The sequence below is a fragment of the Dioscorea cayenensis genome, chromosome 11 (genome assembly GCF_009730915.1).
Source record: "Dioscorea cayenensis subsp. rotundata cultivar TDr96_F1 chromosome 11, TDr96_F1_v2_PseudoChromosome.rev07_lg8_w22 25.fasta, whole genome shotgun sequence".
Lineage (NCBI taxonomy): Eukaryota > Viridiplantae > Streptophyta > Magnoliopsida > Dioscoreales > Dioscoreaceae > Dioscorea > Dioscorea cayenensis.
In genome coordinates, this window is record NC_052481.1 from 11,242,183 (window position 1) to 11,261,107 (window position 18,925).

The following is an 18,925-nucleotide window of genomic DNA, read 5'->3' on the forward strand; positions in this document are numbered from 1 at the left end:
AGGTATTGCTATACGGGTTTCCTTGAGGTCTCATGGCATTACCTACAAAATCAACATTCTCCACTGAAGAAACATCACCAATAGAAATTGGGCAATCGGAGGGAGCATGTCCTCCACCACACCCGGTGCAATTAGTCATGGCCGCCACTCTATTTAAAGTTAGAAGATCTAACTTCTTACTCAAATTTTCCACTTGGGTTGCCAATGAAGTTACCTCATCTATTTCATGGAGCCCGGCCACCTTTTTCTTCTCCCTAGCATTCCATTGGTAGCTATTTAACCCCATTTCTTCAATCAACTGACGGGCCTCATCGGGGGTCTTGCTACCTAAGGTACCTCCTGATGCCGCATCCAAGAGTTGCCTTGTACTCGGGTTCAAACCATTGTAAAAGGTTTGAACAATCATCCACTCCGGAAATCCGTGTTGCGGGCATTTCCTCAGGAGCTTCTTGAACCTTTCCCATGTCTCAAATAGAGACTCCAATTCCAACTGAACAAAAGATGAGATCTCGTTCCTAAGCTTTGCTGATTTTCCGGGAGGGAAATAATGGGTTAGAAAAGCTTCCACCATCTCCTCCCACGTGGTAATCGACGCTCTAGGTAACGAGTGTAGCCATTGCTTCGCTGTCCCCTTTAGGGAAAATGGGAAGGCTCTCAATTTGATTGCATCATTCATCACCCCATTTATCTTCAGCATATCACACACCTCAAGAAAGCTCTCTATGTGACTGTTTGGATCCTCATCGGCCAAACCGTTAAACTGTTCGGATTGCTACAACATGTGGATGAATGCCGGCTTCAGCTCAAAGTTCTGAGCTGTAATTGGGGGACGCACAATACTCGATTGTGTTCCCAACACTGAAGGTCTGGCATAATCTGATAATGTTCGCTGTTGCTCATTCTGTTCTGCCATGTTTTCAGATTCTTCTGCTTCCAAATCAGCTGGATTAGACTGTTCTTGCACAGGCTCTTTCCCTTTCCTTCTAAGTGTACGTTCAAGCTCGAGATCCCCTTCAATCAATATTGAGGGGTTCCCTCGGGTCATAACCTGTAGCTGCAACCAAAAAGAAAGAAAAAGAAATCAGAGCGATGATAGAATAAGAAGATATGAAATAGAATATATGGTGAAATAGCTAAGAAAACAAAGTGCAAGGTATCTTTAAACGCCTAGCTCCCCAGCAACGGCGCCAAAAACTTGGCCAATACTCCTCGAAACCCTAGCCGAAGCCCTCTCTCAAATTGGGGAAAAGATGGAGAAAAGAATACTAAAATCAGGGCTGATTCGGCTTTTAAATAGGGCTGGAATCGGGCGACTACACGGGCGTGGATGCTTCACGCGCCCGTGGAGAATTTCCACACAGGCGTGGATAATTTCCACACGCCAGTGTGGATCCTCTAAACTCCTGTTTTCTCGGCCGGCTGTGAATAGTGTTGTTACAGTACTTTCTACATACTAAAAGATTACTAGTTCCTGTGGAATCGACTATCTGACCCATTCGGGTACACTTTACTACTTGTACAACCAGTGCACTTGCAGTCACACAAAGGATGTATCAGTGCTTCTCTCCATATGACCCCTGATGCCACTCATCTTCACCATTCCTATCCACCATCACTTGTCACCTGTGTTCACACTGTTGATGGTACACTCCTTCCTGTCTCCTCTAATGGCCATATCTCATTTAGTGTTTTCTCTGTCCCCTTCTATCTCCTATATTCCTCGTTTATCTATGAACCTTATGTCTATTAGCCAACTTACTGATTATGATTGCCAGGTTATTTTTGACATTCTCTCATGTCATGTGCAAGATTGCAGTGGAATGGTGATTGGAGTTGGTTACCGTTATTATAGAGTTTATGCATTTGACTCCTTCACCTTTCATCCTCAGCTGGACCCATTCATCACTGTCATGTTGTAGTATAGTCTCATCATATATGGAAACATCATCTTGATTACTTGTGTCCTTCTCGTATGGTGTCTCTTATTCATCTTGGTGTCTTAGGAACTGTCTCTCCTCCTTTTGATGTGGTCTGTTTTTGTTGTAAGCTCAGTAAGCAGCTACAGTATCCTTATCCTTTTAGTGTGTCTCAAACTGCTGTTCCCTTTAATGTAGCTTGTTTTGGTTTTAAGCTCAGTAAGCTTATTCATTTTGATGTTTGGGATCCAGTTCCCTTTGTATCTAAAGATGGCAATTGCTATTATGTTCCTTTTATTGATGACTACAATCGCTTCACCTGATCTTATGCATCAACGAAGTTAGTTATTGTCAATCTATCGCTCTTTTACCGCTATGGTACACACCTAGTTCTCTACGTCTATCAAGATTTTTTGATCTGACTCTAGTGGTGAGTGCACTTCTTTCATACCTTTTGGTCTTCTGAGGGCACTTTACCTCAGTTATCTTGTCCTGAGGCTCATCCTTAGAATGGGGTCACTGAGCGCAAGCATAGTTATATCTTAGAGATGACTCATGCTCTTCTTCTTGGAACTTTTCTCCCTCCTCATTTTTGGGCTGACCCTATCAGCAATATTGTTTATTTTATAAACATGCAACCATCATCTCACCTTCATTTTTGTAGCCCAAGTGAGGATCTTCAAGGGACACCTCCCCGCTATGATCATCTTCATTTCTTTGCCTATCACTACTTTGTTTTGCTCTCACCTCGGGAGCGAACAATGCTTATTGACCAGTCTATTTCTTATGTTTTTTTTTGGTATAGTGATAGATGTGAAGTAGATGCATGCAAGAGAATGCGTCAATCGAGGTAATACATGCAAAGCAAGGTCGAATCCACTGAGAATATATAGTACTAGTACTAACCCTATCTTCATTAGCTAACTAAACAAGAAACAAGAAATATCCAAAGGAAAGAAAAGAACAAGTGAAAGGCCTAAACAAAAAGGGAAACAAATAATCAAGCTCAATTAAAGAAAATGGTGCCCGGATTGATTTCACTTGGGATGATAAAAATTATGAAACTGCAATTTAACAAAGAATAGACCTTAGTTAACCGGAATGAAGGAAACTAAAATCACACCAAGTGCTCTGTCGAGACTCCCTAGTGTCTAATCCAATGCTAAGATATGAAGTGAATCTCTCCTACTCCTACCCTGGCATGATTGCAATGAGTCCTAGGGTTTCCATGTTAAGAAATTGAGGATTAACCTCCGAGATTCCAATCAAAAGGTACATGTCATCCTTACTATTTCTAGCGAGCATCAATGATACCTATTTAACCAAGTGGGTTCTAATTGCAAGGATCTCTCAACACTCGAGCAATAACCAAATGGAAAGCCACTCTCATTACGTAAATTAAATAAGTAAAACAAAGTTAAATCCGAAAGCCTATTCTTCATTAAAAAGCAATTAAAAGGTAAAACAATCCCAAGATACATCAATCCGAGCACCCAAGGAAGTTAGCCCTCCATAGGGCTCATGTTCATCAATACAAGATAAAGCTCAATCTCTAAATCCCTAACCATATAATGAAAAACCCCCTTTCTCAAGGTCATGTGATTGGAGATGATGTGAGCCTCTATCATCGCCAATGGATCATCACTCTGGTGATTCCTTCAATCTTCCAAAATCTCCTTCAATTACAGACAAAGAGCTATGAACTTTTCTCCCCCAAAATCGGCCAAAACTTGGATTTCCTTAAAACCCCTCTAGGAATTCTATTTATTTTGGTCAGGCCCGACCGTTACACGGGCAGGTACACGGGTGTGTACCTTGCATATGTAGAAATCTTAAAAATCTTGAAACTGGATGTACACGGGCCACTGTATACTGCCATGTTCTTCTAACTATGGTCGTGTATCTCCTAGGAATTTGACAAGTTCCCCTTGCTTATATCCCGCAAGTGCACGGGTTTGTCGAAGTAATAATCCCGGGTGAGCGGGGTCGAATCCACAGGGAGTAGGGAGTAAAGACACTTAATTCGATTCTTAGCTATGTAGAGTATCAACAATGATAAGTGTGATAATGATTCAATTCTCAACAATTAAAAGCAACAAGTAAGAGAGCAAAAGTAAGGAGGAGGTAAGCCAATCGATAAAGATGGGGTACTCGGATGATGCTTCACCTAGGATACTCGCTTCAAGTGCAAGAACTCTCTATTATGCTTCCTAATCAATGCAATGGTGAGTCGTGGAAATCCTTACATACATAGTCCCAAATCTAAGGTCAACTATGCCTAACTCTATACATGTCCCGGAGGAGAAATCGAACAATCTCAACACCTCGCACTCGCATAGAGTTGCAATGAGCTCTAGGGATTCCAAGTGATAAATCTCTTCCTAAATATAGACCTACCCCTTTGGTCCGTAAGGAAGGTCCCTAGCCACAATTAAGCCCTAGATACTAAGATCCACTCAACGCTTCACTCCATTGCACGCCAGAACTAGGCTCCCCAGCGGAGGTTCATCCCTTAGACCATTCACTCCATTATGGCTGCAAAGAACTCAAGGAATGGAGGTAGAATCTATCACGCCGGAGGGGAAAGGGGACGCCCCTGCACTCTTGACTCACCCTCTCAACCCTCTCCAACCTAGCTTTGTCTAACGCTAGTGGTGTGTCACTCACTCACAAGGTTACCAACAAGAACTCTCAACCCTAGTGTCACTCTAGGGAAATGTTCATACAATCAAGCATTCAAGGTTGGAACTCACAATAAACATCAATTTATTGAAAGCATAATAAAGAAGTTCAATGAAACGAATACATCCTAGGGTTCACAATCATCCAAGTACCCACTAGGGGTTTAGCTCTCCATGGAGCTTAATACAATCAAAGAAATCGAATGTAAAAGCAATGAATCCATAAAGAAACCCCCTCGATGATTGTGTCGATGGTCTTGTGGAGAATCCTCTACTCGTCGTCCAAAGATTCCTTCGTCCGGTATAGGATAGGCCTCGATCGAAGCTCCCATACCAACCTTCTTCCTAATGGAATCACGATGTCGGAGCCATAGAACTTCCCCAAAACCTTGGCCAATACCCCTCGAAACCCTAGCCGAAGTCCTCTCACAAGTTGGGGAAAAGATGGAGAAAAGAATACCAAAATCGGGGCTGAATCGGCTTTAAATAGGGCTGGAATCGTCAACTCCACGGGCGTGGACGATACATGCGCCCGTGTGGAATTTCCACACGGGCGTGGATAATTTCCACACGCCCGTGTGGATTCTCTGTTTCTCTGGTTTCTCGGCCGGCTGTGAACAATGTTGCTACAGTAATTGCTGCAGTACTCTTCTACAGTCTTCGACCTGATTAACTTCCCAATTCCATACTTTCATCGGGGTAACGCAAACGGGCACACATTCACGTTGTGAATCACTTGCTTCTTCAATGATGTACATGTTGGCGGGGCTCTTGTTCTTATATGAATAAGTCAGAATGCTCGAGCGTGACTGCCTTTGTGCCCCTCCAAATAGATGTGCTCACTCGATTGGGAGGAGGTTGGCACACACTCTAGCATCTCACACCTGACATATGTCTTCGCGTTTGAACCTTAACACGATCTCCTCCAAAATAGGTGCATTATGATCCACATTGGCCCATTTCCTTCATACTCGGCCTCACAACCCTACCTGCGTAAAAGTAACATAAAAACACACATATTAATGTAAAAACCCGAGGAAAGTAATGCTCAACATAAGGAATGAACGCTTCGCATTCATATCGCCCAAGCACTTATCAGAATTCTTCTTCTTCATCTCATCAATTACATGCCCCTTCTACAGTTCCTCTGGTCGTGCTCATGTTGGGGAGGTGCTCTATTCTCATTTAAATGTATACGGGCATGTACTTGATTTACATGAGCATGTTCTCCTTGGTAAGAAGTGACCGAGAGTCTTGCGGTTGATCCACATGGTTCTCGAGTGGTTGCATCTGCCGAGATGTACATGGGCCAATACACGGGTGTGTACCATGGCCGTGTATTCCTGTATTTACTTGTTTAAGCACCAAAATACTCCAGTATTGCTCCCTTTGGCTCTTGTTGTGCTTCCTTTAACCTGTAGAACAAAGTGAACAATTAAGCATCAGTTATATGTACGAACAAAGCCTAAAATAGTTGATTAAGTGCTAAACAACACATATCAATTACATACAAAATAACACTTATCATATAGCCTTGAGCATAAAGGTTATCGTTGCTATGATCCTATTACTCATTGTATTCGCATCACTCGTGATGTCACATTCGATGAGTCCACCCCATTCTATGCTTTTCCTTCCTTAACTGCGCCTCCCTCTCCCTAGGTTCCTCTGTCCTTTCTTTTTCCTGCCGCTTCCGTTAAGGATGCTTGATGAGATCCGCAAGAGCACGGGTCGTCAAGTAATAAACCCCTTGCTGAAGCATTAGAGGGTCATATTCCCTGGGGTCCCAAGAGCTGTTATTACTTCCCCCTATATGGCACTACCTAATCTAACAAAGGTAGGTTTAAAACAAGAGAAGAAAACTAACAATGGAGATAACTATAGACAAGTTGGACTAAGGCACACCACATGAGCATATCAAAGAAGAAAATAGCAATGAAAGTGCTAGGCCCTGGAAAGGATCCTCTCAGGATTACTAAAGCTAGAAGGATGTTAGAATTACATAGGCAATGGTGGTTTTGGGCCAAGAGATATCCTAAAGTAGGTTACCCCGATGGTAATGGCGATAACCCCTAATCCTATACAAGTATTGGCTCAGAATCTTTTCCGACCAAATCTTCCTATGATTGCATTACAACTAGGAAAATCTTTAATTAGGGCCGATACTCAATACCTAGGTCAATCCCTAATGGTTGGAGGGGTATGAAATACCTGATGGTCCCGGCGTATTCATACATTAATCCCTTCAAAGCCAAGTGAGTCTAGTACAAGGACGATTATCACGTAACCAAGTATAAACTAGAAGTTGAATGACAAAGTTCTTATGCAAAAAAACACATCAAGGAACACAAAGATTGAACCACAAACCAAACCAAAAGCACTAGAAGTAAATCACAACATCCATACAAGCAAGTTCATCCCAAGATTCACCGGATACCAGGTGACCTTGGAAGTCTAGTTCAACATGCATAAAAGAGAGATCACAAGATATATATGAAACATGAACAAAACCAAAGAAACCTCCTTAAAATGTTGACTAGAAGGTGGTGATGAGAGCTTGTCGAACTGCGCTGGCAAGCTCCATGATGATCTCCTTGATAGCAACCTTCTTCTCCCCTTGGATTTGCCACAGTGTTTTTGTAGCAGTGTTTTTTCTACAGTATTATGCCAAAATTTCCAATGTGTCTCGCGGGCTTCATGCGGGTGCATGGAGCCCATGAGGTTTTGAACCGAGTTCTTGTAGCACCCAACTCTTTTGCTATAGTGCCTACTTCAATATTAGAGCTCAAAGACCCAATTTTTATGCTGATTTCTTTCCAAATGTTCTTGAGCTCCACTCGACTTCCAATGCTCTCCCTGTGTTTTCCTCTCCTCCATCAGTCAATTCTCCTCCAGACTTGTCACACAAATATACCAATTTAAATATACAACGGCCATTGATTCAATCAAAAATGCATGCTAGCACGTATAAATCATATGTATAAATACATACATTTAGGCTCTTATCAATGCTCTCCCTATGTTTTCCTCTCCTCCATCACTCAATTCTCCTCCAGAGCTTCTTTATCACTCCTCCCTTGATCCCGTAGTGATTCCACCTTGTTAGGTCTTTTCTCTGACTCCTTTCTTGCTAGTGATTCATCTCCTAAGGTACATATAGGGAAGCGGTTCGATCACTTGAGTGGCGAATTGCCATGGCAGAGGAGCTTGATGCCTTGTCTCGGGCTCACACATGAGATCTAGTTCCTCTTTTTGCCCATGCTGTTCCTATCACCTGCCACTAGATCTACAGGGTGAAGACCCATTCAGATGGATTTCTCGAGCGTTATAAAGCACGTCTTGTTACTCGTGGTTTTCAGCAGAAGTATGACCATTATTATGAGGAGACTTTTGACCTAGAGGCCCATATGCACACTATACAAACATTGGTTGCTATTGCGATAATTTGTGGGTGGGTCCTTCATCAACTTGATGTGAAGAACGTATTTTTCATGTGTACTTAAAGAAGAAGGTTAACATAACTCTTCCCTTTCATCCTTCAGGTGCCTCCGGGGTATATTTGTCGATTTCGCCACTTTATTTGTGGTCTCAAACAGGCTCCATGGGCCTAGTTTGAGAGGTTTAGCATAGTATTTGAGGGTGCTAGTTTTACTCCAAGCATATGTGATTCAGCAGTCTTTATTTATTCTTCCCATCGGGGCCAGAACATTCTTCTTTTGTATGTGGTTGACATGATCCTTACTGGAGATGATTCTGCTCACATTACCTTTGTGAAGCAGAATCTGTGCGAGACTTTCTTGATAACTGATCTTAGTCCGCTTCGTTACTTTCTAGGTATCGAGGACGCTTGTCATCCTGATGGTAGTTTGGTCTACTTGGCCATCACACATCCCAACATTACCCATGTTGTTCATATTCTCAGTCAGTTCATTATGGTCTCCACTTATGTTTATTATGCTCAACTCTTTGAATACTGCGATATCTTCGTGGCACTGTCTCTTATGGTATGTTATACCCACACCATGCCATTCTTCAGCTATAGGCCTATTCTGATGCTACTTGGATCAATTCTCTTGATGATCAGGTCTTTGTCATTGGTTACTGTATCTTTCTTGGATCTTCTCTATTTGTTTGGAAGACCAAGAAACAACCTATAGTACTGGGGCTCTTTTGATTACTACAGATATGGTAAAGTATGAGCTGACCAAACACATTGGTGTGGATGTACACTTCACCCGATGCCATGTACGTGCCCAGACCATGCCATTTCACTATCTTCCTACCGAGGTCTAAGTGGCTGATTTCTTAAATAAGGTACAGATGCGTGATTAGCATCTCTTTATGTTATCCAAACTCAACACATATGACCCACATTGAGTTTGTGGGGGTTGTTAGATATATATGTATGTATATAATGTGTAGAGGAGTATACTTATCTTTTATATTATGTTGATTCCTATATGTAGACCCAAAGGTCATACATGATTGTTGTTCAAAGTATATGGACTTGATCCATCTTCTATATATATATATATATATTCTAATAGATATTACCTATGAGAATCATCAAAACAATCAGCAGTAATGTATCAGTGAAACCTATGTGATGCCCTTAGAAAATGTAGTCTTGAGTTTATACAAGTTGTGTGTATTAGGAGAAAAATTATATTTGTAAGCCTATTGTTTGAATATAAACACTTTACAGATCAACATGATCATAAGAAAAGTAATTTCCTTTTGTTAACGCAATGCCATTTGCCATCTTCTTTAAAACTTCCACTGGTTCTCCCTCCTTATTTCTTCCTTTTTTTCTGCGGTGAAGTCCTTCTGAATGTTGAATTTTGCTCGGATTCTAATATCAATGAGCCTACTGATTTCCTCAGTAAACTTTCTAGCGCAAAGGCCCAGGAGACTAGTTATGCCTAGAGTTTGAGAAGCCTGAATGTACATTGGACTTTCAATAATATAAGCTAAAATCTGAACAAAAAAGTTGTCTAAAGGATGAAATGTTTTGTTCTGCGAATCATATAAAAAAAAAAAGGGGGCAACAATGACACAGCCAAATCACATCAAAAAAAAAACAAGAATGCTGCACTTGAAACTATATATATGGAGAAAATCTACAAAGTCCTAATTCTGAAATTATATAGTCCAATAACATCTATAAGGTCATCAGCAGTGGCATCATATCAAAGAGAAATATCAGCATTGTGTATCCTATATTCACTGCAAATTGTTTTCATTGTTTCCAGGTTCAAGTTTGTGTTTGCCACTATTGATGTGAAATTAATGCCATCTTCGGCTTTATTCTTGAAGGTCAAATTTGGTGGTTATTTATTTAACCTGCCATTTTAACGCAACCATAAAAAACATTTTGGTAATGAAATAAAAGCCTGGAAGTAATAAGCAGCTGAGGTATTAGCATTAAGTGCCAAAATTAAAGTCATATCTAGTCTCACTAGAATTGTGATTAGGCCATAAGCTCAGAACATGCTAAATTTGATTAGGAAGGTAGTGCAAATCATGGGATGAACTAAATACACATATCCATACTGAGATTATTTTGGTCCACTTCATATAACAAACAAATGTGCAAGGGTCATACGGTGTGCACACTACAAAAAAATTGTTATATAGTGACAGTCAAAAATCCGTCACTAAAACCTCAGTTTCTGTCACTATAGCCATATTCATGCTATAGTGATGGCCATAAACTCTATTGCAACAGTAAAATTTTTGTCAAATTATCCCTTGACGCTATAGGTTTATATTGGCAAAAATTAAGCCTGTTGCAATATCCCATCGGCATATACTGACAGCAAAGAATATGTTGCTGTAACCTATACTAACAGAAATGTCCGTCACTTTATCCTTATTCTTAAATAATTATAAAAGTTTTTACTGACGGATAATATCATTAGTATAGCTATAGGGATGAAGTTTTTAAAAGTTTTTATTGATGGATAATACCGTCATTATATCTATAATGTTGAAATTTTTAAAATTTTTTATTGACGGATAATACCGTCAGTATAGCTTTAGTGAAAAAATTTTAGAAGTTTTTACTGACAGATAATACCATCAATACATCTATGGGATGATTTTTTTATAAATTTTTACTAACTGATAATACTGCTACATTATATCTCTATTTTTAATATAAATTTTTCAAAGCTTTTTAGTGATGGATATGATGGTCTTTTTACTCGACACATAATATCATCATTATATTCATACAATTATTTAATTTATAAAATAAGCACTTATACAGGAGAGACAAAAATAAAACCACATATTCACAATTCTAACACCATTAGCAACCTCCAAAATAATTAAATAATGAAACATTCTGATGGATGATATCAAAAAGGCGAAGTATATAGATCAAAAAGTCCCGGGTCAATTTACCAAAGAGTTACAAAAAAAGACCGGTGATGAACCGTAACACAAAACCATACACTTTTATAGAAAAGCTCACAAGCATCCAAAGTCAATTGCCAAACGAACATAAGCACTCTAATCCATAAAAGAACAATCTATGTAGGCATTGATCAGAACATCCTAGTAATCATGTGGAAAAATAAAACTCAAACAAGCATTAGAGGGAGGTAATTTTCCAAAATAACACTATTTCATCAGTTTTTCTCATTGCTAATTTCTTCCCTTTATTTCTGAAACTTGACCATGCTTTGTCCCAGTCTCTGGATGTGTCATCACCTGATTTGCAGGAATAAAATAAACATTCAAATTTGAGAGCTTGCAAAAATTCACCATATATGCAAAAAAAAGTTGAACATGCAATGGAATCAAATCCAGTTCATCTATAATAGAAGAGTTATTATAAGGTTTTGTTGACACTTTAAGAATAAATGATCTCTCTCTTGGCATAATAACAGCATAAACTTAACATAAAATGCATTAATTTTATAGCTTCACAATCAATTTGTTTAAGCAATTCACTGCCACAAGAGTTCAGAAATCACTTTCAATTATTCAATAAATATCTTTCCTCTTAAAGCAATCTAAAAAAAAAATCATACTGAACTCTTACCCATGAAATGCAGAAATAACATTTAGATTTGAGAGCTCTTAAACAATGCACAATCTATGCAAAGTTGAATACATGGGATTGAAACAAATTCATCAATTATACAAATATCATAAGGTTTCATTAGTACAAATTTTTTTCATTTGTCCATCCATTGTATCTTCATGTACACAACTCTAACAATGAATGATCTCTCTTATTATTGCAATGAGTAGCATAGACTCAATACATGTTAACACTTGAATTACAATAACAAACTAATTGACAGTTGTCTTTGCTTTCCAAATCTGAAAGGAGTATAAGAAATGCAAAATCACATCTTCTTTTGCTCAAAATGAGTTTAATGATCACCTTCAATGTTCCAATATATAAAGCTTCTTCCTTTTTATGTTTTTTTGGTAATCAAAATCAAAACACATATTCATAAATAACAACTCTAAAACAATGCAGAATGTTGCCAATATTCAACAAAAAAGATAAAAAAAACTGCTCATATGAAAGAATTCATGAAGCATTGCAATATGTTGCCAATATTCCTATAAAACCATGAAACATGTAACTGAAAGTATACATAGAAAAAGTTTATAAACTATGGAGGATGGTAGTCTATTGCCACTATTCCAGAGTAAACTCTAAAAGGAGATAACCACTAATAATCTTACCTTAGACTTCCATGAACAGTTGCTAAAACACAAGAAATTTCTGATCTTACTGGGGAGATGAAAATCAGGACCAGCAGAACAACATAGAACCACATAAAAAATATATTCAACTTCCGACCATGAATCAAGTTTTAAAAAATAACTGGTGTTTGAATTATTTTAATATTTGGTTGAGTGGATGGATTACCGTTCAATCATTCAAAATATAAAAAAGATAACAAATTAATAAAGTTAGAGAGACTAAGACATAAAGAAAAGGCCTCGTTACCTTAGACAGTGTTAGGCTGAAAACTTGAATTTGAAGATCTGTTTATATTTGGAGAGTTATTCGGTGCACTATTAGCATCTGCAACCTGTTAAAAAGACCCCATTGTTAAGGCCAACTACTTATTGTGTAAATCACAACATCAATATATAGTTTTTAAAAAATAAGAGATCAAATTTTAAGAGGATATATCCTAACAAAGAATCACAATAGCTTTGTTTTAACAAATCAACACTATATTATTCTCCATAACATATCAAAACTCTTCCATGCCGATTGTTCCTAACATTTAATTTGAAAAATATATAACTTCAGAATTTATAATAAATAAATAAATACTTACCTCTTGATTGATCAAGCGATTAACTTCTCCCATGACATCATTAACATTTTTCTTTCAGAAATCTCTTATTTAACAATGAAATAACAGCAGCTAATACTTGTGATGTTGATTAATCACTTGTGATTGTAATTCTAATTTTTGCTCTAATCCATTGACATATGACTTCAAACTTAAGACCTCCTCATTTCTTTGGGTGGATGAACCTGATTTGGAAGATGAAGCATAAACATCTCCAACACAACGCACACGCCCTCTTTTTTCAGGCCCTTTCACTTTAGCGTACACATCATTTTCCCAAGACCATCCGTTTTTATTAGAAGAATCACTAGAGTCATTCATGTGTATCTTCATTTGTTCCTATGTAATTCAATAAGATGAAAGAACATCTATCACATCTCTAAAAAGTTTGAAGTTCCAAGATATTCAAAATACAATAGGCACATTGCAAAATTTTAAAAAAAAAGAAAACATTACCACAACTTCAGCTGCTTTTTGACTAACAATAGTTCCTTCTTTTTTTGTACGACTCAAGATATACATTTGTGCACGTGATGGTGGTATGCCATTAGCATCTTTACTCTTCAATACAAATTTTGATGGTCAAGAATTAGATATAATACTAATTTTAATTTAACTTTCATTGAAAAGGAAATTAAGGTCAAACATCCATGCTATATCAAAATAACTACTATAATAACTTACCTTTTCATCCATGATCCTAGCAAATGACTTTGTTCCTGTGCAATGAGGCTCCTCCAATTTCAAGCGATTTGCTTGGTTTATAATACTAATTTCCTATAATAAAAATAAAAGAGAAAAGTTCATATTATAATTAATCAAATTATAAGATCCTTTGTATAAATTAAAGCATTTACAACATATTGAACCAACACCTTTGCTTTCTCAGAACACCAATATCCAACAATTTTTTTGAATTGGTCTTTATCCACCCTAGAATCAAGTAGTTCTTCAGCCATTTCATCTACCGTTTTACTTGGGTCAAACCCTGTAGATTTCAAGTAATTCTTCCATTGTCTCCATTTTCCACTCATGTTTTTAAATACCCAACTCTTCGCCACTTTAAATTGTTTTTGCAACATTTCTTCTGTGATTTCTTCATCACTCTCATCCTTATAGGGAACAAATTGAAACTTTGACTACAAAAATAAGTAATTAATATATTAGCATCAACAAACAATCAAAAAAGTAAAATTATTTTTAAATAATAAAATTTTCGTACCTCAACTACATCCCACATCTCTGATATTTTTTTTATTGGCATTTCTTTCCAACTTGTGTAATCTATAGGTGCAAAAGAAAACTTTCGGATCATACTGCCAATAAACCTACTAAGAGTACAAGATTCATCACCAATTGGTATATACTGAGCATTCAATTGAACAGCAATGCGTTTTTCTGCATTCATCTCCCAAACATCTAGCATACGTGTCGGACCTCTAATGTTTCTAGACTTTTGGGTGCCTGTATATTAAGCAATCTATTCTTGATTAGCATTTATTATTTATGGTAAAAAAAACTAAATTGAATGTAAAATAGATTCATGAATATTTATACCTGACGAAGGCTTCGTGGATGCTTGTTGCTCAAATTGTAATTGTGATGCTTACACAAATGCTTGATTCTCTTCTAGTGGCATAGATGCTGAACCTTCTCTTTGTTGTTGAGGATGTGGAAGTTGATTTTGAGATTGACTAGAAGATTGTTCAAGCTGTATTTGGCTCTGAGAGCTGTCTCTATAATTTGCGAGCACAATATTCAGTCGTTTACGTTTTCCCATTATACCTAAGAAATATTTGAATAGAACATCTACATTATTTTTAAATAGATTAAAAGATTAAATTGTAATATAGCATTGCAAATAAATCTAACACAATATAAAGTAGAAAACATAACAATATATGTTAAAAAACCAAAGAGATGTCCTTGACAAATTAAGACAATTGTGAAGATAAAACAAATTTAAAAACTGAAAAAGAGACTTCTCATATTTAAAATATTAATTATCATGAGAAACATCTTGAAAAATAACCCAAAGATATGCTATACAAGTTTAGAAAATTTTGAAAATAGAACAAAATTAGAAACTAAAAGAATAACCTTGTCATATTTAAAATACATCGCCTCCATCATGCTCATCTACAAGTTCATCTTGTACTTCCTCATTTTCCATCTCTTGCGTAACATCTGCTCCATCATCATCAACTTCATTTCTAACCCAATTTGAAGTGTCGCATGTAGAGATAAACATTTTTTGCAGGCACTTCTCTATCAAATTGTTGTTTCTCAAAGGACCATTCATCGCCCATATCAAACACATCTCTAAGTTTAACATGCTTTACAACAAGCCAATCTCTATACCTTTCATCTTTTATATAAAACACTTTCTTAACTTGTGAAGCCAATACAAAAGGATCATCAAGTATATCATCCCCTTTGTGTGTCAAATGCTCAAAATTCACAAGAGTCAGCCCAAACTTGTCTTTCTTACAACCTCTGTTGATATCAATCCAATCACACTTGAATAAAACAACATTGTATCTACCAGAATATTGGAGCTGAATAATGTCTGTTAATGCCCCAAAATAATTAACCTCTCCTTCAATAGGCTGTTTATCTCTTATAGTAGCATAACTCATTGCTTTAGCAGTTACAACAACTCCACTATTTTGAGTTTTCAAGAATTTCTCTCGTTCTTTTGTATGAAACCTGTAACCATTTATTAGATAACCAGTATATCTTTTAACAACTTCCTCTGGACCACGAGCAAGACATTTAACATGATCCATGATAATTGTACTTCCTTGCTCAACCAAACGTGCAACCTAATTCAATGTTACAATGTTAAAATATTTTCTTAATATATAGTTTAGAATATAAAAACCAAGATAAGAATATTATACATACCCGATTGGAAAACCATTCATTGAAAGTTCTACAATGAAGCTTATCCATCTCATATGGTGATAAGCGAGAAGCACGATTACGTTTTCTAAGCAAATCTTTATGTTCCCTATTAAATTAAAAATATCATTATTATAATTACCTCAAGAAGCATTCTTTTACTTAATGATTCATAAATATAAATTTTGCATAAAATTAAAATATCTTACTCTCGAAATGGAGCAACTTCATCACAATTGAATAACACATATCGATGTGCTTGTTCCAATGTTTGTTTGTCAAGAGTCACTCTTTTCACCCTTTTACGTTTCTTAACAATGAAACCTTGCTGCCTTTTCTTTCCTAATGGACGCCCTTGTGTTTTGAAAATAGACTCTTCTTGTGAATCTATTAAATTTTCATTTCCTTCATAATTCTAAGTGGGTCAATTAAATTTCGTCGCCACTCCTATTAAGTACCATGAACAAAATGTCAAGAACTCTTGTGCTAAATACCCTTCAGCAATTGAACCTTCAAGATGAGCTCTATTACGGACAAAAAATTTAAGTACAAGAAGGAACCTATAAGAAAAAAATTTGAACCAAAAATTTAGTATACATTTTAATAGATTCTAGCTTGCAAAATAAAAAATATAAGAAGAAAGAAATATGCCTTTCAATGGGGTACATCCATCTATAGATGACTGGATCGGCAATTTTCACTTCACTTGGCAAATGAATTAGCAAATGCACCATGATAGTGAAGAAAGAGGGAGGGAGAATTTTTTTTCCATTTCACAAAAAAGTGTAGCAACTTGTGAATCAAGTGCCTCTAAATCATGCTCATTAAGAACTTTAGAACAAAGTTCTTTGAAAATATAACACAAGTCAATTATCACTGAAGCCACATTGTCAGGTAAAGATCCCCGAATAGATATTGGCAAAAATTCTTGAATCGAGAGATAGCGATGATAACTTTTTCATCCCTATTATTTTTCCGTTGTTTGAGTTGCACATAGCGAGAAAGATTACAAAGAGTATTCATCTGGGATTTTCATTTCCTTAAGAACCTTTAGAAATGCATCCTTTTCGGATGAAGTCATTTGGTAACAAGCTTTAGGCAAATATTTTGTGCTAGAGCCAGGACGATCTTTTGGGTGAAAGCACACTCCTTATACCCATGTCTTCTAAGTCAAGTCTTGCTTTATAGTTATCCTTTGACTTACCCTCTTGTCCAATTAAAAGTGCCCAAAAATGTTATCGAAAACATTCTTTTTCAATATGCATTACATCCAGTTATGTCGTAAACAAAGATGCTCCCAATAAAGGCGTGAAAAACAAAATACTCTTTTTTTCTTCCAAGGACCATCCTCGATGCTGTCAAGAGCTTCTAGCTGTCTTAATATGTTACTACTAGATGGTGGTATTGGTGTTGACCTTAGTTCACAAGTACCATCAAAAGATTGTTCATCATTCCGAAAACAATGATTAGGCTCAAGCCAACGTCTATGACACATATAACAATGCTTCCTACTATGTGTTAACCATCTTGAAGCAGTGTCATAACCACAGATAGGACATGCATATGCCCATTTCGTACTCCAACCAGACAAGTTAGCATATGCAGGGAAGTCATTAATAGTCCACAATATTGCAGCTCGCATTCGAAATGTTTCATTCATAGAGACATCAAATGTTTCAATTCCATCTTCCCATAACTCTTTTAGCTCCTCAATCAATGGCTCCATATAAACATCAATATTATTTCCAGGATCTTTTGGACCAGGAATAAGTAAGGAAAGTATGAAGTTAGGTTGTTTCATACACATCCAAGGAGGCAAATTATAAGGTATCAAAATAATAGGCCAAGTGCTATGTGTTACATTCATAGTCTTGAATGGGTTAAATCCATCAGAAGCTAAACCGAGACGAATATTGCGTGTGTTAGAGGAAAAATCAGGATAGCGAGCATCTAAATTTTTCCAACACTTTGAATCTGCTGGATGCCTCAAGTTTCCATCTTTAGTACGACCTTCCTCGTGCCACTTCATAAAAGTTGCTGTTTTTGAAGACATAAATAACCTCTGCAATCTTGGTTTCAAAGGAAACCAACGTAAAATCTTGACAGGCTTCTTTTTCTTGGTAGAAATGGATGAATCATCTTCCACAATATTTGCATGTTCTTTCCACCTAGAAGCTCCACATTTCGAACAAATATCTTCATGTTCCTTATTTTTCCAAAACAACATGCAATCATTAGGACAAGCATGAACTTTTTTTGTAACCCAATCCCAATGCTGAAATGATTTTTTTAAATTCATGAAAGGACTTTGTCAGTGTGTTTCCCTGTGGTAATGCATCTTTCAATAATTCCAGTAACGAAGTAAATGATTTATTGCTCCACCCATTCAAACACTTAATATGGTATAAATGTACCATAAAGGATAGCTTTGTGAAGGTAGTACAAGTTGAGTACAAGCTCTCCTCGGCCTCTTTAATCAGAGAATAAAATTGGTTATCACCAAAACTTCTTCTGTTAACATCATCAAGCTCATCTGTTCTTTCTTCCATGTCCACATCCATTCCAAAAGCATCATTCAATAAGGTATGCATGCCATGATGTAAATCTTCTTCCTCTTCATTACTTTTAGATGTGGAAGTATATGCACCAGATGATTCTCCATGAAAAATCCATTGAACATAGCCCTTCAAAAAGCCTTCGCATATTATATGATCAAATGCCTCAGATCTTGACACATGATATGTGTTTACACATTTGGTACAAGGGCAAAAAAATTTTCCATCTTTAGCTGAATGCGCAAATGCAAAGTCTAGAAAACTAACAACCCCATTTATATATTCATCATTTGCCCTAGTTGAAAGATTTATCCAACTTTTGTCCATGAAATAGGTAACCTAAATTAAATACAAAGATTTATCATCAAAATTGATTTCACCATCATAATCAACAAAAAAGAAGATATTAACTTCAATAAAAGATTAAATAAATTGAGCAATAAAACTTATAAATGGTGGCAATGTGCAAAAGCTTGGCAATGAAATTCGTTGAATTAGAGAGGAACCGAGCTAGATATTAAGTATATTTCCTC

At 36.8% G+C, this 18,925-nt stretch overlaps 2 protein-coding genes and 1 non-coding gene across 3 annotated transcripts; 1 reads left to right on the forward strand and 2 right to left on the reverse strand.

The window, feature by feature from the left end:
- Positions 1–416: 416 nt before the first annotated feature.
- On the forward strand, positions 417–523 carry LOC120272936. The gene has a single exon (XR_005540467.1). It is a non-coding gene; the product is annotated as a small nucleolar RNA R71 (small nucleolar RNA).
- Positions 524–13,005: 12,482 nt separating this feature from the next.
- Positions 13,006–15,175, reverse strand: LOC120271605. Its single transcript, XM_039278285.1, has 7 exons — positions 15,034–15,175; positions 14,491–14,718; positions 14,156–14,397; positions 13,809–14,072; positions 13,618–13,710; positions 13,390–13,494; positions 13,006–13,272 (listed from the first exon to the last, which is right to left on the reverse strand). Exons 3-7 carry the CDS (start codon positions 14,357–14,359, stop codon positions 13,006–13,008), a joined length of 933 nt encoding a protein of 310 aa, XP_039134219.1. The 5' UTR covers positions 14,360–14,397; positions 14,491–14,718; positions 15,034–15,175.
- A 1,086-nt stretch (positions 15,176–16,261) lies between these two features.
- LOC120271606 lies at positions 16,262–18,719 on the reverse strand. The gene is made up of 3 exons (XM_039278286.1): positions 18,252–18,719; positions 17,361–18,112; positions 16,262–16,397 (listed from the first exon to the last, which is right to left on the reverse strand). The coding sequence occupies exons 1-3, from the start codon at positions 18,717–18,719 to the stop codon at positions 16,262–16,264; spliced, it is 1,356 nt and encodes a 451-aa protein (XP_039134220.1).
- Positions 18,720–18,925: the final 206 nt, after the last annotated feature.